Source organism: Nelumbo nucifera, chromosome 3 (genome assembly GCF_055504915.1).
Source record: "Nelumbo nucifera cultivar China Antique chromosome 3, China Antique-T2T, whole genome shotgun sequence".
NCBI lineage: Eukaryota > Viridiplantae > Streptophyta > Magnoliopsida > Proteales > Nelumbonaceae > Nelumbo > Nelumbo nucifera.
In genome coordinates this window covers 61,322,295-61,343,388 of record NC_142651.1, presented here as the reverse complement: position 1 = coordinate 61,343,388, position 21,094 = coordinate 61,322,295, and the positions used below count along the sequence as shown (strand labels likewise).

At 40.7% G+C, this 21,094-nt stretch overlaps 1 protein-coding gene across 2 annotated transcripts in view; it reads left to right on the top strand.

Annotated features, from left to right (window-relative positions):
• Nucleotides 1-21,094, top strand: part of LOC104609403 (vacuolar protein sorting 38-like) — an 83,842-nt gene that overhangs the window by 9,694 nt on the left and 53,054 nt on the right. For both annotated transcript variants that reach the window (XM_010275697.3, XM_010275698.2), the window contains exon 3: nt 9,609-9,789. In XM_010275697.3, the coding sequence (XP_010273999.1) occupies nt 9,609-9,789 (181 nt within the window). The remainder of the gene's footprint in view (nt 1-9,608; nt 9,790-21,094) is intronic.

Sequence of the window (21,094 nt, the reverse complement as noted above, 5' to 3'; positions counted from 1 at the left end):
ACAACAACTCTCTCTTCTCAATTTGAAACTTCCTTTCTCTCTTCTTTTCGTATCTTATCCTCTTCCTCTTCTTGTTTTCTTTCTCAATAAAACATAGATATTGCAACTGAAACACTGCCAAAATGCACTTAAACCCTAAAATTGACATAAAGAAACATGGTTTTTTCAACACACTTTTCTGCAGCCAATTTCTGGAACTTTGAGTGTAATGTGGTGATGGACGGAGAATGCCATTTGAGAAATAAAGGATGCACGAACTGGGGAAATGATGTAGCAGAAAACATGTCATATATACTCGTACATACACTCAATGCACCTGTATTTATGCTGTCTCATGTATCAATATCTTCTCCCTCTCTAGTGGCATTTTTCCAATTAAAATTTGGTGCAAAAGCATGTTGTTGTGCAGTGCCGTATGGTTCCATTATGATCGTTCATTTTGTGATTTTATTATTTCATGTGCACTGTACCATTCAGAAGTGGTTTCTCTCTCCATGTTTTGAGCCATGTGTGAGTTGAAGAGGCTCGGTTAAGAGGATGTGAATCTCAGTTCTGGTTTCTGGTTTTGATTCACTTTAAAAATATACACAAAGTCTTAACATTGTAAGGCGCGTTTCAAATCTCTCGTTTACAGGGGTGGGTCTAACATTGTAAGAAAAATCTCAGAACATAGGATGGGTTCTTCAATAAAGACACAACTGGGTTGTTGAGAATCCATGAACATAATCAACAGTTCCTTTTCATTTGAAACTAAGATAGGGACCACTAATTTTCACCGTAAAATTGAAAATAAACTGAAGAGAAGACCATCAGGGGTGTGGGGCAGTAGGTTTGGTGTTTACATTTCTGTTAACAGCAAGTTTTACTCAAATGTTACATTTTGAAAATTTAAAGAATGGTGGGTAAAATAGTCTTTTCCATCTTTCCGTTAATGGACACTAATGGCAAGGAGGAATTAGTCAATTGTCAGAAAACTTAAGGGTACTTAAGTTAATTTCTAAACAGTAGGGCTGAGTAAGTCAATTTCCTTAAACTTAGGGGTACTTTAAGTAATTTGCCCTAAAAAAAGTTAGGCTTTTAAGAGCTCCGACAGGAGATGATAAGTTATGTCATCATTTTCTCCTTTTGGGTCTTTGGCAAAGGAAGAATCGAAAAAGTCCTCTCTAGTGGCATCTAAGTTGGAATCTCAAGAAGCCTCTTCTAATCAATCAGCTACAGATCGACTTAACACAAGATATACAAGGGTACGATTGAAGGATTCTAAAGATGGTTATCAGGGCTGGGTGGATTGTGATGTATTGCATGAAGAAGATTCTAGTTTTGATACTGTGTCTCACGTTGGAAGTTCAGGGGATGCTGAACAGAATGAAGAGGATAAGGAGGACATGTTTAATGTTGGCTTGTTATTTGGTGATGAAGGGGTTAAGGAAAATCGAACCTATAATTTGTTTCCAACTAATATTGTAGAAGGCAATGGCAACACTTTGTACAAGGAGGTTGTTGGGGGAGAAAACTGAAGCCTGTAAATGGATAAACTGGAACCCAACCAAACCCTTGAGCAGAGTGTCCGTAAGAAAATAGTCAAGACTCCTCATGTGTATGCTAGACGGAATCCAGGTGGGTCCAAGCAACAGAACATTTGGAGTAATAAAAAAGTATTAATAGAGACGGGGGGATTTTCCCAACAAAACCCTACTGGTGGGGATAGCTTTGTCCAACCAAGTTTACAGGGAAGAACAACAGAGCCTTCAATCCTAGCTGCTGTTTCCATTCATCATTCAACTTCAGGTGCTGTTGTCCTTTCGGTTTCTGATATAAACTCCTTCTCTGTGTCTGCTAGTTTTCTCTACGTTCCCAACCAATTGCTGAGATGCAAGGCCCTGGCAGTACTACCCATTTTACTATTGGAAGGGAAGGGGATGAGAATAGCAAGGGGAAGGAAGTACTAGTGGAAGAGGAGGAAGGACAAAGAATGTGACAGTTAATAGTTCTGTTTGAGGAGTTGAGGAAAGAAATAGAAGGAGATATTACTCTAAAAGAAAGGGAGGAAGGAAATGATTTAAGAAAGAAGGTGGAGGATAAGGGGGAAAATAGAGTGAGAGAGAGAGAGAGAGGGTGAAAATGAATGTAATGACAAAGAAGAAATAGTGGCCGAATTTGTTGGGAAACTTGGTTGTGAAGTGAAGAACCCAAATGATTGGGTTCAGAAAGAATGAGGGGGAAGGAAAGGTGAGGAAGAGGAAATTGAGTAAAGTAGAAAGATTGAGGTTGAATGTAGGAGATAAGGAATTTAGTGGGAGAAGGGATAAGACAAAAGGAAAAAAGTAGGTAGAGGAGCAAGAGGTAAAAACAAAGTATTGAAAATGAAGATTATCCTTCAATCATTAAGGAGGTAATAAGAAAAGAAAAGCCTGATGTAATTATCTTTCAAGAGTCCTAGTTGGTAGAATTTGACAGAAGGTGGGCTAGATGGCTAGAAGTTTATGGAGGACTAGGGGTGTAAGTTGGGCGATGGCTCCATCTCAGGAGTCCTCAGGAGGCATAGTGACATTATGGAGAGATGAGGTGGTGGTTGGAACAGAAGTGCTAGTGGGTAAATTTACAGTTTCCATAAACTTCCAATAGGTGGAAGATGGGTTCAAATGGGTGTTAAGAAATATTTATGGTCCTAACGGTTATAGGGCAAGGAATGAATTGTGGGAGGAGTTGAGAGACATTAGAGGATTGTTGGAGGGACCTTGGTGTATAGGAGGAGATTTCAATGTAATTAGGTTCCTAGAGGGGACAAATAACAGTAGACAAGGTATCATTACTAGTATGAGAAGGTTTAATTAGTTTATCAATACCTTTGAACTTAAGGAATTGCCTCTCTCATATGGTAGTTTTACCTGCGCAAACCTCTAAGACAATCCCATTTGTTCAAAATTAGATAAATTCTTATTCCCAGTGGACTAGGAAGAGCATTGGGAGGCAAGGTTTGAAATGTCGATGTCGGTGGACATGTCGGTCATCCAAATATAAGAAACATGTCGGAAATATCATATGGAAATATTGTAAAAATTATAGATATGGTGGAAACATTGTAAAATGTGCAAAATATAGAATGTTTTTTATGAAACGATAAAAGAAGCATAGGCACACCTTTTTAAATTATTATCTTATTCTAAATCATTAAACAAAGCTAAGAAACAACGGTTATAGATAAAAAAATATATTCTAAAGTTGCCCTATAAACTTGAAGGTTCGGAGCTTCATGATAGAATGAGTTAAAGCAAAATTTGAACTCATAGAAAATGTAAATGGTTGTAATAGACCAAGAAATCTATTACACAGACAAAAACTAATATTTAACTTTATACTTGAGATGAATATTGAGTTAGCTCAAAGTGGTAATCATATAAGTTAGGTGGACAATAACTTGCTACTTCACATACTTGCAATATTGTTACCAAATTATGTTATAATACTATCTCTTGTACTACACATAGTATTGGTAGTGTTCAATGGGGAATATGTCAATTCCAATAAAATTTCATGTTACCCATGGAAGTGGAAATGAAAGTATGTCGTGGAAACTATCTCTTGCACTCCACATTGTGTTGGTAGTGTTCATTGGGGAAATGTCCATTCCAGTAAAATTTCGTGTCACTACCCATGGAAATGGAAATATGTCATGGAAATTAGGGACATTTTAAACCAATGGGAGGTTTAGTTTTGTTTTGATGGTTCAGATAAGTTCTGTTCAAAGAGAGAGAGAGAGAGAGAGAGAGAGAGAAGAAAAAGAAGAGAGGAGGAGAAAGGGGAAATCTATCGAACTAGAGAGTCTAAACCCTCCTAGTCGACCATAACCTTTTATTTTATTCATTAAGGGTACAAAGTCAAATATGCCCCTACCTAAGTATGGGACAAGAAATTTAAAACAAAACAGTATTGCCAAGTCACCACTTAAAGTCAAATATGCCCCCTACTCGACCAACTCTAACACTCCCCCTCAAGCTGGAGAATATATGCCATATAATCCCAGCTTGTTACATATATAATTCACTCTCCTTGAACTCAAACCTTTTGTGAACAAGTTTGTCCATTGATCACTCGAACTAACGTGCTCTGTGCTTATTTCTCCAGTAAGGACTTTCTCCCTTACAAAATGGCAATCAACTTCTATATGTTTCATCATCTCATGAAAAACTGGATTAGATGAGATGTGGATTGCAGCTTGGTTATCATAGTACAATCTCATAGGTTTGCTCATTGAGAATCCAACTTCTTGTAGAAGATTTTTCAACCATACTAGTTCACATGTGGTATTTGCCATGGCCCTGTATTCAGCTTCAGCACTACTCCTTGCCACAACAGTTTGCTTCTTACTTTTCCATATCACCAGATTTCTTCCATGAAACGTGCAATACCCTGTAGTGGATCTCCTATCAGATACTGAGCCTACCCAATCTACATCTATATATCCGACTATCTCAAGACTTCCTCCTAGCTTGTACAACAACCTGTGACCTAGAGCTCCCTTCAAGTACTATACAATTCTAAGAATTACATCCCAGTGAGGTACTCAAGGATTTTGCATAAATTGGCTCACCACACTGATGACAAAGGAGATGTTTGGTCTAGTAATAGTTAGGTAGTTCAGCTTCCCCACTAATCGTCTATATCTTCCAGGATCATCAAACATTTCACTTGCATCACTTCTCAACTTAGCATTTGGTTCCATGGGTGTTTCAATTGGTTTAGCACCTAACAATCCTGTTTCTTCCAACAAATTAAGAACATATTTTCTTTGGCACAAATTTATACCTTGTTTTGACCTGGCAACTTCTATACCCAAGAAATACTTCAACTGTTTGGAAATGGTCTTGTAGGAAGGACTTTGGCCTGTCAATCCCTAGTCTGTCACTACCAGTTATGACTATATCATCCACATAAGCCACTAATAAAATCTTTCCAGTTTTAGAATCATAACTGAACGCTGAGTGATTGACCTGACATTGTTTCATTCCGAAATCTTTCACCACTTCATTGAACTTCCCAAACCAAGCACCAGGAGATTGTTTCAGCCCATAAATTGCCTTTTTGAGTCTACACACTTTACCATCCTCTCTTTGAGCAACAAACCCTGGTGGTTGCTCCATGTAGACCTCCTCCAAAAGATCACCGTGGACAAAGGCATTTTTAATGTCAAGTTGAAACAAAGGCCAATCATACATAACTGCCAAGGAAATCAAGACACGAACTGAACAAATCTTAGCAATGAGAGAGAAGGACTCCATAGTATCCACTCCATACAATTGAGAGTAACCCTTAGCAACCAATCAAACTTTCAACCGTTCCACACTTCCATCTGGTAAATATTTAACTATATATACCAATTTACAACCTACAACATGCTTACCTGGAGGAAGAGTGGTGAGCTCCCATGTATGATTGTGTTGAAGAGCAGAGAGTTCTTCTTCCATTGCTTGACGCCACCCTGTTGAAGTAAGAGCCTCTTGGACATCCTTGGGTATAGATATAGAGGACAACAAAGAAACAAACTGGTGATGTGAAGTGGAAAGATGAGAAACAGAAACATAATTGGATATGGGATGTAAGGTAAAACTACGTTTACCTTTCTACAACACAATGGGAAGATCTAGGTCAAAAGAGGTAGGCAGCTCTAGGATAGGAGCAACGACAGGATCCGTAGATGAGGTAGAAGCTGGAGGAGGTTCCGGTGTTTGTTGATGAGTATACACATGCCGAATCGGTGGTCGTTCAGTAGGAATTTGCATTGGAGGAGGTGAAGGCTCAGGCGTAACAGGAACAACTGGAATGGGATCACTAATGGGAAGAGGAAGAGGGATAAATGGTAAGAGGCCGGAACATCAGGACCCAAGAAGAACAACACGAACTCAAAAAAAGTGACATCAGGATAGACAAATGACTTCTGAGTGATAGGATTGTAACACTAATACCCTTTCTGGGTTTGAGAATAGCCAAGAAATATACACTTAATAGAACATGCGTCCAACTTGTCTATTCAAGAGCCTAGATTGTGAATAAAGCAATGGAAATGGAGATAAAGTGGGGAACAAAATAGAAAAGGGAGACCGACCATGAAGGATGGATGAGGGCATCCAATTAATGAGGAAACAAGCTGTGAGCACTGTGTCACACCAAAAATGCTTAGAAACATTCATATGATGAAGGATAGACCGAGCAGTCTTAAGAAAATGATGGTTCTTTCATTCAGCCACCCCATTTTGTTGAGGGGTGGATGCACACGAAGTCTGATGAATGATGCTATGTTGCTCCAAATATTGTTGAAAGGAAGTAAGAAAGTATTCTCTGCCGTTATCTGAACGAAGAATTTTTATTGGAATACCAAATTGCGTACGTATTTTATTATGGAATTTTTGAAAAATAGAAAACAATTCTCTCCTTTCTTTCATTAAATAAATCCATGCCATTCTTGAACAATCATCAATGAAAATGAAAAAATACTTGTAACCATTATAGGATTCAATTCTGATTGGACCCCAAGCATCTGAATGGACTAAAGCAAAAGGACGCAACATACAACCATCGACCCTAGGACTAAAGGAAACTCGATGGTGTTTCCCATACTGACGTGACTCACACTGCAAGGAAGACAAATGACTCAAAGAGGGAACTAGTAGCTTGAGAGCTTTGAGAAATGGATGCCCCAGATGACAGTGCCATTGGAGAGGAGTCAGGGAAGTCTGAAGTGCAACTGAAGATCCACCACCGTCAAGATAATATAATTCACCGGCTTTATGCTCTCCACCAATCTTCTTCCTTGTCTTGAGGTCCTGAAAAACATAAGATGAAGGGTAAAAAGTGAAATAACAATGAAGGGCCTTAGTTAATTTACTAACAAACATAAGGTTGAATGGAAATTTGGACACATAGAACAAAGGATAAAGAAAGAGATGCAGTATCAACATTACCAACACCAAAAATGGGAGAACAAGAACTGTTGGCTAGGGTAACAGTTTGGGATGTGGAAGTTTCAGAGAGGGAAGAGAACACACTTGGAATCCCGGTCATCTAATCAGAGGCTCCAAAATTAATGATCCATTGAGAATGTTTGGATGCTAGGCAAGCCATACCTGAATGAGCAAGGCTAGCAGTGTTCTGTTGCGAAGTGGCCTACAAGAACCTCTCATACTCATCTCGTGGTACACTCACCATCTCTTTCTTGGAAGCAGATGTAGATGTAGAATGTGTTTGATCTGTTTGTTGATTAGCACTCACATCACCACTACCAACGACTGCATGGTTAGCCCATGTGGAAGGTGGGCCACTGCCACAATGTGTACACTTCCTAGTAGTGTGCCCTCTTCCTCTACCACGGCCTCCCCCTGAGTCACGACCTCCACCACTTCCACTACCACGACCAAACATGGGACTACCACAGCCTCCTCGAAATGCATGTCCTCCCCCTCTATTTCCACGTCTACCTCCTCTCGCTACAACAAACACTGATATGTCAGAAGTTGTGGTACTCTCTGTGGGTCCTAGGGAAATCCTACGGAGCCGAACAAATACTTCCTCAAGTGTAGGAAGAGCAGAACCTCCCAATATTTGTGCTCTAACTAGTTCATATTCTGATTTCAGCCCTACTAAGAACCTGGTTACATCAAGTTGCTCCCGTTGTTGTTACTGAATTTTCATATCTGAAGTGAGGGGATGATAGACATTAAGTTCATTACTGAGGTTCCTCATACTGGCATAATACTCTTCAAGGGTTTGATTTCCTTGCTGTAAACTTTGTTCTGTCCAGAATAAAGTTTCTTTGCATGTTCCCATCTTTCCTTAGCTGTATCTAATAACATAAAGTTTGCACTTATCTTGGGTTCCATATTGTTCCATAACCATGCCATTATTTGAGCATCCTCTTGTTCCCAATCATCAAACCCTGGAGATTCAACTGATGGTTTATCTTCCTTCACATGTTTCACCTTCCTATTGGCCTTGAGATAAACCTCGACCGACTTGACCAATGGCACATAATTTTCACCATTAAGTTTAATTGATGTCATCTGCACACCTAAGTAGTCTGAGGGGATCATCACACTAGATTTCTGATCACTACCACCATCTCTGGTTGCTGCCATGGTGTTTTCAATACAGGTAACTATCAATTGCTCTTCCTACTTCTGAATTATCAACCAACCAAAGAAAATTATTTCTGCTGTTAAGTCAACACTACTGCAGTCTACACATCACCTCACGGCACTCTTCAATCAGCCACCATAAAAAGAAACTACCACCATTCAGACATTCAGACCCATTCGACCATTTCCTTTAAAAAACATCGTCACACCACTATTGATAGCCAACCACCATAACTGCAACAAACAAAGGAAGAAAATCCTCTTGAAACTGCTCAGTAGAGGGTCTGAACCACCATACACAACCACTCAAACACTAGGGCTGTCACTCGTGGTGACAGCAATCATAGAATCACCAACCTAGGGCTGCTGCACCTTCCTAACACCTGTAATGGAAAACGAGGCAGTCCTGGAATCACCAAAAAGGTTGTCGCAGCCTTCTACTTGGTGCAACCCAGATTGTAGCCTAGAAAAAAGGAGAAAAAAAGAAGAGGAGAGATCGCAGGTCCAGAAACTTTGAGATCGCAGCCTTCCTTTTTCATATTTATGGCTCTGATACCGTGTTTTGATGGTTCAGATAAGTTCTCTTCAGAGAGAGAGAGAGAGAAGAAGAAGAAGAAGAAGAAGAAGAAGAAGAAGATAAAGAAGAGAGGAGGAGAAAGGGGAAATCTATCAAACTAGAGTCTAAACCCTCCTAGTCGACCATAACTTTTATTATATTCATTAAGGGTACAAAGTCAAATATGCCCCTACTTAAGTATGGGACAAGAAATTTTAAACAAAACAGTATTGCCAAGTCACCACTTAAAGTATAATGAAAAGACTAAGTTACCCTACTCGGCCAACTCTAACAAGTTTCAAGAGCTCTGTCAAGGGTAACCTTAGATCATTGGCCAATTTCCATCTTTAAGGAAGAACAAGGAAGGAGAGGCCTGACACCTTTTAGATTTGAAAACATGTGGTTATGTCATTTGGAGTTTAAACAATAGGTTAAGAAGTGGTGGAAAGAATGTAATCCAAGGGTAAAGTGGAAAAGAATGAAATTTCACAGGAAGCTACAGGATCTAAAGGTTAAAATTAAGCATTATTTCACCCCCAAATGACTAAAACTCCAGACCTCATTTCTAGACTGCTAGGAAACATATTTTATGGTGCTACTGTCTTTTAGCTATCCAAAGAGAGGTTCCTTGAAAGCTTGCTCTCCAAAAGTGTTTTTCCCTTTAGGCAACATATTTTATGGGTTTCCAAAGAGAGGCTTCTTTCTTATGGTGCTGTGTGGTGTTTGCTTTTAGGCATTGAGCTCTATAAGTGAATTTATCTCCATCAGTATGTTGATTGTAAGCTTGTGGCATGTAAAGAATGGAGAAAAACCAAGCATTAAGAGTAGATTTCAAAATTACTTTATTTCTTCCTTTGATGGTATGTTGAAAATAAATGTTGATGCTAGTATGCTACAAATAATCTGATCAGATTAAATTGCAGGAGGAAAATAGGTTACTAGTTGGACAAAGAGGTCACAGTCAGCTTAAAAATTTGCTGAAGTTGTTAGTAAAAAGGCAACAATATATGATAAGCCAGGTTTCCACCCTTTACCCTGTGAAGCCATCAGCTGAATCAACATGTGCAGTAAAGCTTGACTCATCTTCTAATGGCACCAAATTGGGTAACATACTAGTACACCATGAAACTTTCAAGATTGTTTTGTTGCTACATATTGAATTTTGTTATTAGAATGAATTTAAACGAGTTATCTTGGAAAAAAGTCTCTATAACTACTTGTCAAAAAAAAAAATAGAGATCTCTGTAACTGGATGAATTTCACATTACAGCTTAGTTTTGGGTCCAAAAGTCTCCATATGTTGGTCACTACACCCTCTTTTGAGTGAAAAACAAAGCCTCTTCAGATGGATTACAAAACTTGGAATCGCTCATCATTGCATGGATAGGAACAAAAGCTTATGGTGGTGTGTAGAGTTTACACTGGATCAAGACACTGAATATAGTCAATCCAGAGGTAAAATCTAGAATCTAGATTGGCCACATCATCCTCCTTGTAGCTGAAACAATTTTCCATCAAAGGAAGTGTTGAGTTGGGCCTAGTTGTTTTTATTCTTATTTTAAGTTATTTAGTTAGGAAGTTGTTGGGCTTTAGGCCCATTAGTTTATGTTTTTAAGTTGTGACTGTTCAGCTACATTAGTAGCCGCCCTGCTAAGCGCATCCTTGTAATATCTCATCCTTTAAGTTAAGTATAAATATAATGAGGGGCTGGCGGCTAGGGTTCATCTAAGAATCCTGGTTGACTTCCTACTCTTTTCTCCTTCTCTTTTCTTCTCTACTGCTGAAATCTTCATCTTCCTCCTCTTTCCCTTCACAAGAAATTCGACTAAATCTGCAATCAGTGATTTCTACTTGGTATCAGAGCAGGCCGAAGGTTCCTTGAGTTGTTTTCTCATGCAGCCCTAGATCGGCCGACTGCATGGTGATTTAAGAGGCTGATCGAAGCTCTCAGGTAAGCCAGTTTTTGGAGTTTTTGGTGGATCTGTTTGCCCTGTAGCTGGTCTAGGGTTTTTCATCAAAATCAAGAAAAACTGGAGAAAGGGGAAGAGTTATGTTTCTATTGGACACTTCAATTTTGACCTAGGAAGTGGCGCCCTAATTTTTTAGGGTTTGGAGTTTTCTGTAAGGGGTGGTTCAAGTCCTGCCTGATTTGGAGGCTTCTAGAGAGAGCGGCTACCTCTTCTCTCTCTTCTCTCATCCCGCAAAAAAGGAATCTTTTGTGGAAAGACAGTCTAGGACACCAGAAAGGTGTTGTTGGTTCCAGAAGTGTTTTGTTTGATCTTTTTGCATATTTCAGTTATTTTCTTTACACTTTTTGAGAAGCATGGAGGGTCACGGAGTTGAAAATAAGCTCGGGAGTGAAATGGAACCAATGAGAAGAGGTGTTGGAGACCTTTTCGGGACTGGGACCATTACTATAGTTAGTTTGGATGGTGCAAATTACTTAGAATGGTCACAATCTGCAAAAATGGCCATTGGTGCTCGTGGGAAATTAGGGTATATTACTGGTGAAGAAGTGAAACCCGAAACTCGCAACTCTCGGTGGGTATAGGAGAATTATATGGTGATGACTTGGTTGTGTAATTCCATGTTGCCCCATATAAGTAAAAATTTTTTATGGGCAAATATAGCTAAGGAAATATGGGATGGGGTTGCAGAAACCTATTCACAGAGGGAGAATGTTGCTAGGGCTTATCAGTTGAGAAATCAGATTATTTCTACAAGGCAGGGAGATAGACTTGTTGCAGCATATTTTTCTGCCCTTAAAACCCTATGGCAGGAGATTAACCATTTAGAGACATTTGCTTGGGAAACCACTAAGGATGTAGCTACCTATCAGAAGCATCCAGAGAAGTATAGGGTGTTTGAATTTCTTGCTGGCCTTAATCCTGAGTATGATATTGCAAGACAACATCTTCTTTCCAAGGACAGTGTTACCCTCACCTAGGCATATGCTTTTGTGTTAGGGGATGAGAGCAGGAGAGATGTGATGATGAAAAATCCTGTTTCTAATTAGCCTGAGATGGTGAGTACTGTGAAACCTAAACAAAATGGAGATCGGGGTGACAGTGAAATCAAGAAGGAAGATAAAAGAGATTTGATCTGTGACTACTGTAAGAAGCCTAAACACACAAGAGATACTTGCTGGAAGCTTCACCCACATCTTGTGCCGACTAGACTGAAAAATAAGAAGGGAAATGCACACATGGCAGTTACTGGTGACATTCCGACCTCTCCTGCTACAACTGCTCTAGAGTCTCTTGTAGCTGCTGCAGTAAGGGCCGAATTTGAGAGGTATGGGCAACTTCTGAACCAGCGGGATATAGCCAGTTCCAGTTCGGTTTTGGGGTGATGTAGTTCTCACAGTAGTATATCTGATTAACAGGGTGCCCTCTCGTATACTTGGATTCAGCACCCCATTCAATCTCCTTTTTCTTGAGGGGGAGATGTTTCATATTCCTCTCAGGGTGTTTGGGTGTGTCTGCTTTGCCCATATCCTTGGTCCTCACTGCTCGAAGTTTGATCCCGAGGCAAAGAAGTGTGTCTTCCTTGGATATGCAGAAAATCTGAAAGGGTACTGCAGCTATGATTCAGTCTCTAGGAGTCGATATGTTACCATGGATGTCACCTTTTTTGAATCCACATACTTCTTCTTAAAGAATCCTTCTCGGGGGGAGTGTTTTGGGGAAGTGAGTCAGCAGTCTATTCCTCTCCCAGTTCCAGTTCCAGTCCCTGTGTCTACTCCTGTGCTTGACCCTCCTATGTCACCTACCTTACCACCTCCTTTGCGTCTTGCTTCTCAGCATTACTTACGACAGAGACTTCACAAGGAAGTTGATTCCACTACAACAAAACACATCACTTCTTGTCGATTCCTTGGAGACTCTAGATTCAACTAACATGGATTCAGGTATTCCTCTTGGTCCTGCTACTGTTTCAGTTTGTTAGACAGTGTATGCCCTTAGCTCCAATCAGAATGATGTACGTTATGACATTTAATGTAAATGAATAAAGTACATATTTGATTCATGTTATTATGGTGTGTTTCTGTGTAATACCCTTAAACTGGACACATATGAGACTCGTGTTAGTTTAGAATCTTCACAGCCGTTGGATAGATCTAGGGAGATTTATCCTACCAAGGCTGACTCTGATGTGCCGCCAAGTTGGTTGGAGTGGCTTGTCTTAGCTCCCAGGGTGAGACCTGGGGTACATGCAGTGTGGGTTTTCTTGAAACCCTAAACTGGACTAGAATTTCAGTATTGCCCTGGACCTTGGAGATAGATGGGCAAAACTGGAATGTTACACCTGACCCCTAGACTCGATTATGATACTGCACTAGGTGTCGGATTGGGCTGTCTTTGATATGCCAATTAGTGAGATCCTTAGAGGGGGTCAAAACCTAGGTATGTTGGGGCAGTCCGAGAATTCATCTGAGTGGGTGATCATAGTGACAGGATCAGCCCCTTTGTCGGACAAAGTGAATGATCGGGGATGCACTCTCTCTGATGGAAACCAAAACTGCCGGCAGTCGATTTCAACCGTTGAAATTTGTTTTTGTAAAATATATTTATATAGAGATATACTTACATATATTATGGTTTCAAAATGTTTGCAAAAGGTTTTAATTCCCGGGATCCATATGAGTAGAGAGTGCAGCACTGTGCCTTGCAGCCGAGGGAGAGGTCCTCTCTTGTCGGGCAGTGTTTGATCATTATGGGCTGAGAGGTTAAGTGTAAGATCACTGAGGGTAATACCTGATGGGCTAATCTTGCATCTGCCCACAGTCCTTGGGTTTTTATAAGGTGGCTTGACCCAGGGACCATTTAGTGTAAATGTTGGGCCCATTAAGAGCCCATGGTGATGGGCTCAGGGGTTCACTGTCTCCTATAGTGAATTCGGCCAGGCCTTGTAACAGAGGCTGGTCTGAAACCGTGTGGCTGATGTGTAGATCAATTTTTGGGTCCCACACCATACAAGGATATCCAACTGGGTAGCAGTTTGGAGGATAAGTGAGCACATGGACTTAATGGGCCTAAAGCCCAATTCGAACTGGCTTAATTAGATTAATTAAGGAGGTGCGGTTCTGGGATTTAGATCAACAGATAGGATAAGGGATTGTCCCTATCCACTCAGAGAGTCCAGATCCAAATAAAGATTTGGATCAAGAAACTCCTAATTAGATTAGGAGGGTTGATCTTTATCTGCAGATAAGGTAAGGGATTATCCTTATCTCTTAAAGAGAGTCCAGATCCAAATACAAGATTTGGATTAGGAAACTCCTAATGAGGTTAGGAGAACCTCTCTTTAAGTCTATAAATAGAGGAGAAGGGCGAACCTCCAGTTCATCCTTCAGCTTACTGATTCAAGAGAGAAGACAACCTACAGTTAGACTGACACCATCTTCTGCTCTTGCCTTCTCCTGCTATTGCCACCATCACCAGTTCGTTCTCCACTTGTAGGAGCGATCAAGAAGGGGTTCTTGGTATTATCTTTTGGAGAAAAGATAATCAGAAATTGTGCTCTCTTGCCCTCCATCAGATTCTTGGTGAAGAATCAGGTTCTTGCTGAAGAGCCATCCTGCTGATTTTTCTCCACCCTACGCTGTGTCATCTTTAGTGGGAGCAGTCTTTGGATCTTTCCTTGGGCATGAACACCTTCGTTGTAGGTTACTACTACTCCGTATCAAGTATATCCCTCTCCTATCTTTTGGTTTCAGATCTAGTTCGGTTTGGGTTCAAGATTAATCCTTGAAAATACAATTTTCTAAAATAGGGAATGTGATTCCCACATGGGAGAGAGAGATTTTTGAAATTTCGCCCAACCTACCTGCAGGGTTCGGCCGTCCATATGATGGATCTCTCATCCCTTTCACAGTTCCAATTGATTGTACTAACCCTGTTACAGATAACCTTGATCTTCCTATTGCTCTCAGAAAAAGGAAGAGAAAGTGTATTGCTCATTGTATTTCACTGTACTTATCCTACAGTGGACTTTCTCCTTCCTATCGTGTTTTTCCTTCCTCTCTTGAATCAGTGTCTATACCCAAGGGTGTTAGTGAGGTTCTCTCCAAACTTGAGTGGAATACATCTATGCAAGAAGAGATGGCAGCTTTGATTAAGAATCAGGCATGGGGCATTGTGGATCTACCAGAAGGCAAAGAGAGTTGGATGCAGATGGGTTTACACAGTAAAATATAAGGCAGATGGAAGTATAGAAAGGTACAAGGCAAGACTCATTGCAAAAGGGTACACACAGACCTATGGCATTGATTACTTAGAGACCTTTGCACCAGTTGCAAAGATGACCTCTGTTCGGATAGTTCTTTCTCTTGCTGCCTCATACTCTTGGCCCTTGTTTCAACTTGATGTGAAGAATGCTTTCCTAAATGGGGATCTGCAAGAGGAAGTGTATATGGATCTTCCTACTGGCTTCTATAGTGATGCTGAAAAGGGAAAGGTATGCATGCTTAAGAAGTTACTTTATGACTTGAAACAATCTCCCAGAGCATGGTTTAACAGATTCAGAAAGGCCTTGATTGCTTTTGGCTACACTCAGACTCAATCCGATCATACCTTGTTTGTGAAGTGAAGGGGATCTTTGGTGTCAGTCCTAATTGTTTATGCGGATGATATTGTTGTCACGAGGAATGACCTAAGTGAGATTGATTGTCTGAAAAGGAATCTACATAAAGAATTTGAAATTAAGGATCTTGGAGAACTGAGATACTTCTTAGGCATTGAAGTTGCATGATCAAAACATGGAATTTTTATCTCTCAAAGGAAGTATGTCTTGGATCTTCTTCAAGAGATAGGGAAGCTTGGAACGAAGGCAATTAGTACCCCTATTGATCAGAACCTTAGAATCAATGCATTAGAAGGTGAGCCAGTAAAGGACATTGGGAGATATTAGAGACTTGTGGGTTGGCTGCTATACTTGTGTATGACAAGACCCGACGTTTCCTATGCAATAAGTGTGGTAAGTCAATACATGCATGCTCCACGAGTCCAGCATTGGGAGGCAGTTGACAGGATTCTTGCTTATCTGAAGGGACACCCAGGTAGAGGCATATTGTTTACTGATCATGGACAGTTGAAACTAGAGGCTTATACAGATGCAGATTGGGCTGGATGCCTTGATGACAGGAGATCGACTTCAGGAGTGTGCACCCTTGTTGGGGGTAACCTTGTCTCATGGAAGAGTAAGAAACAAACAGTGGTGGCAAGATCAAGTGTTGAAGCTGAATACAGGGCCATGGCACATGGAGTTTCAGAACTTCTTTGGATCCGTTCCCTATTAGAAGAAATTGGTGTACAGGCTAAAGAACCTATGATGTTGTATTGTGATAACCAGGCAGCAATTAACATTGCCCATAACCCAGTCCAGCATGACCGAACTAAGCACATTGAAGTTGATAGACATTTTATCAGAGAAAGAGTGACTTCTAGAGAAGTTTGTCTTCCATACATTGTTTCTGATCTACAGCTCGTTGATGTTCTCACAAAAGGTGTTGCAAAGAACAAGCTGGAGCATGATCTACGCAAGTTGGGAATGTGTGACATTTACTCCCTACTTGAGGGGGAGTGTTGAGTTGGGCCTAGTTGTTTTTATTCTTATTTTAAGTTATTTAGTTAGGAAGTTGTTGGGCTTTAGGCCCATTAGTTTATGTTTTTAAGTTGTGACTGTTTAGCTACATTAGTAGCCACCCTACTAAGGGCATCGTTGTAATATCTCATCCTTTAAGTTAAGTATAAATATAATGAAGGGTTGGCGGCTAGGGTTCATCTAAGAGTCCTGGTTGACTTCCTACTCTTTTCTCCTTCTCTTTTCTTCTCTGCTGCTGAAATCTTCATCTTCCTCCTCTTTCCCTTCACAAGAAATTCGACTAAATCTGCAATTAGTGATTTCTACTGGAAGATATGCCTGTTTAGAGAATTCCTGTTGGAAATTCCCAAAAAGTGTTATAGTCATGGATAAAAGACATAGTTAACTTAGAGAAAAGTTGAAAAAATGGGTTTTCTATAAATGGAAAAAGTAGAGAAGTATGGTTACTTTTCCTTTCACAACATGCTGAAACCAAAATCCATCAAGCAAAATGAAAAAAAATTAGGAATCTTCTGCTAGTATTGAACTTTCTATTTGTATTTGGATGTATCTTCCCTTATCTTGTCTAACCACATTTTTTACTGTACTTTTTTCCCTTTAAAAAATTATGGCTAGTTGCTCTAATATTATGCATATAATGTATATTTGTTCTGTGGAGACTCTGTGACTTGATGTATCTTATTAGTATAGTCCCTGTTGTATATTACTTATGTATCTTATTCTTGTTTTTCTCTTTCGGCCCTATATGGGTATTCTTGTAATTGTACATATCTTTTAATATATAAGAGACTCTTTGAGGTGGGTGTCAATTCATTCTTGACACCTCTAAAATTATTCTTGTTCTTTTCTCTATTCAGCCGAGAGTGTTGACATGGTATTGGATTGTTCTCTGATCTATCCTTTCTCTCTTTTGAACCTCACTAGAAGCAGTAATCTTGTCGTATCAGGGCTGTTTTGATCAACCATTTTCTGTTAAGTCTTCTCTGCACAACCATCAGGAGAGATTTAATTAGATCTCTCTTGGGAGACTTTGGTTCGAGGCCAAACTTCAGATCTGGTATTGCCTAGACCTGATCTATTCTCCCTACAAACAACATCTAATTCGGTGAAGTTTTTGAAGGAGTTCTGATCTTCTTCTACGGGCAGCAATACTGTACAATTTCCTTTTTTGGACAGCAACAACTTTGGACTTCAGGTCTCTTGGCAGTGAAGCCGGCCAGAGATAAGTGGAAGAGGAGAGAAGAGAAGAGAAGAAGAAGAGAAGAGAAGAGAGGAGAGAAGAGAGAAGGTTTGCAATGTAACAATACTGGCGGCGCCAGTGTTTATTTTACTATATATAGGGCGACAGAAATAACAAGGGAAAAGACCCTTGTGCCCCTAAGTACAATAACAGACATAACTAAAATAAAAAAACACTTTAATTAGCCAAACAGGCCCTAACATCTGCAACTAGGTTATTTTAACATTATTCCAACACTCCCCCTCAAGTTGGAGCATAGATGTCAATCATGCCCAACTTGTCACACAAATCTTTGTGCTGCACATGATGAAGACCTTTGGTGAAGATATCTGCAAGTTGCTCTTCCGAGCTGACATATCGTGTGCACATTTCTCCACTTTCAAGTTTCTCTTTGATAAAATGCTTGTCCACTTCAATGTGTTTCGTCCTATCATGTAGAACTGGATTAACAACAATATTGATGGCAGCTTTATTGTCACAGTAGAGTGACGTAGGATTGCTTACTGCGAAACCCAGTTCACCTAACAGATTTCTTATCCACATGATTTCCGCAACCCCATGAGCCATTGCTCTATACTCTGCTTCAGCATTGGATCTAGCCACCACACTTTGTTTTTTGCTTCTCCATGTGACAAGGTTTCCTCCTACAAAGGCACAATAACCACTGGTAGACTTTCGGTCATTGACTGCTCCTGCCCAATCTGCATTAGCATATACTTCCACTTTTAAGTGACTGTGTTTCTGGAACAACAAACCAGCTCCAGGAAACTTCTTGAGATATCTCAAGATCCTCTCTGCAGCCTCAAAGTGAGTTGTCCCCGGGCTGTGCATGAATTGACAAAGGACACCCACTGCATAGGCAATATCAGGCCTGGTTATAGACAAATACAGAAGTCTCCCCACGAGTCTCTGGAACATCTTTACATCTTTCAAAAACTCTCCCTAACTGTCTCCCAGATGGTGATTAGGTTCAATAGGTGAATCAGATGGTTTTACCCCCAACTTGCCTGTATCTTCTAGTAGATCTAGTACATACTTCCGTTGGAAAATAAAGATGCCCTTGTGAGAGCGGGCAACTTCAATTCCAAGAAAGTATCGTAAGGGGCCTAGATCCTTCACCTCAAATTTAGTGGCTAAGAATTTTTTTAGTCTCTGGATTTCTGCCTCCCAATCTCCTGTAATCACTATGTCATCCACATACACAATAAGAGCTGCAATTTTACCTTCACCTCTTTTTACAAACAGGGTATGATCTGACTGGCATTGTTTGAATCCCATCTGTTGGACTGCTAAATGGAACTTACTAAACCAAGCCCGAGGTGATTGTTTCAACCCATATAGGAACTTTTTTAACCTTCACACCTTTTGTTCACTGCCTTTGGCACAGAACCCTGGGGGTTGGGTCATGTACACCTCCTCTTCCAAGTCACCATTCAAGAAGGCATTCTTGATGTCCAATTGGTGAAGATCCCAATCAAGATTTGCTGCCAAGGAAAGGAGAATCCGGATGGAGTTCATCTTCGCTACTGGAGCAAAAGTCTCTACATAGTCCACTCCATATACCTGTGTGAAGCCTCTTGCTACTTGTCTAGCCTTGTACCTTTCAACAGTTCCATCAGCTTTGTGTTTCACTGTGAACACCCACTTGCACCCCACTGGTTCCTTCCCCTTAGGAAGATCTACCAACTCCCACGTACCATTTTTGTGTAAGGCATCAATTTCTTCCTGCATTGCATCTGTCCATTCAGGTTTTGACAAAGCTTCTGCCATGGTCTTAGGGATGGGGACACTATCCACAGAAGAGAGAAAGGCACGGTACAAAGGTGAAACATGCTCATAGGACACAAAGTTAGAGATAGGATGATTAGTGGTACAAGATCTAACACCCGTTCTCTTAGCAATAGGAATATTAAGATCATTGGGGACAGGTGAATCAACATTTAAAGGAGCAATGGGAGCAAGTGTACCTGGCTGATGAGACGGATCTGCCTCGGGTGAATCCGATGATGTTGGTTGCATAGTGTCCGGCTCCATGGCTCTTGAACTCTGCTGGCTCTTATGGCGACGATGAAAAACCCGGAACGGAGGAGGATTGGGTAAAGGAGGTAGTTGAATCTGAGTCGTCGCCTGTTTCTCCTCAACCCTACTCTCCCCCTGAGGAGAAACCGAGAAGAACGGTTGACTCTCAAAGAACGAGACATCAATGGAACATAGTACTTGCGGGCAATGGGATCATAGCAACGATACCCCTTTTGAGATGAAGGGTAACCAAGAAAAACACAAGGAATAGCCCGAGGGTCAAGTTTACCACGAGTAGGTGACAAGTTGTGGACAAAACAATGACACCCAAAAACACGCATCGGAATGGTGGACAGCGGGGCTGTAGGGAACAAGAACTGATGTGGGGCCTTATACTCTAGTAGCCGAGAGGGCATGCGATTGATGATATATGTCGCACACAATACTGCATCCATCCAGAACTGTTTTGGCACATTCATATGAATCAGTAAGCCATGAGCAACTTCGAGAAGGTGACGGTTTTTTCGTTCAGCCACACCATTTTGTTGGGGTGTCCTGACACAAGAGCTTCGCTGAAGTGACCCACTCGAAGCAAAGAACTTCGTGAGATCACTATGGAAATATTCCTTTGCATTGTCCGACTGGAAAATATGAATTTCCGTTTGGAACTGAGTGAACACCATGCGTTGAAAATCTTTCACAATTTGTGGCACTTCATCGCGAGATCGCATAGGGTAAATCCAAGTGTATCGAGAATAATCATCAATCAAAGTAACAAAATACTTATAGCCAGCCGCAGTAGGTAGAGTAACAGGGCCCCAAACATCAGAATAAACAATATGAAACGGAAATTCAGATCTTTTATTTCTTAAAGGTAAAGAACTTCTACAATGCTTACTCAACTGACAAGTTTGACACTGTAACTGACTCACTGACAAGGACTTAAACAACTTTGGGAACATAACTTTTAACGACTCAAAAGAAAGATGACCTAAACGACTATGCCATAAATAGGCCTGACTCTCACTCGACGAACTTGTGGACTCAGTCGCCACTAGACCAGCATTATTCTCCAACACGTAGAGACCATCCACCATGCTTCCTCTACCAATCGTCTTCCCTGAGGTCAAATCCTAAAACACACATGAAGACGGAAAAAAGGTGACTGAGCAGTTCAAAGAGTGAGTAATACTACTAATGGACAGCAAATTAATAGGTAATTTCGGAACATGCAGGACATTAGGAAGAGTAAGGCCAAGTGGGAGAGATATGGTGCCTCGGCCAGCTATGGTAGAAAAAGAACCATCAGCCAGTCTTACCTTATCTCTCGCAGAGAGAAGGTTATATGTCTGGAACAAATTTGACTTACCGGTCATGTGATTTGAGGCTCCGGAGTCAATAATCCAAGGTGAATCAATTGTATGAGATGACACATGGAAGGCTGTGGCATTACCTGATGTAGACGCAAATGAGGTAGGAGTAGGCCCAGAATCCACCTGGCGAAGATTCCTACCATACAATTCCAAATGTTCACGGAAGGAGTTG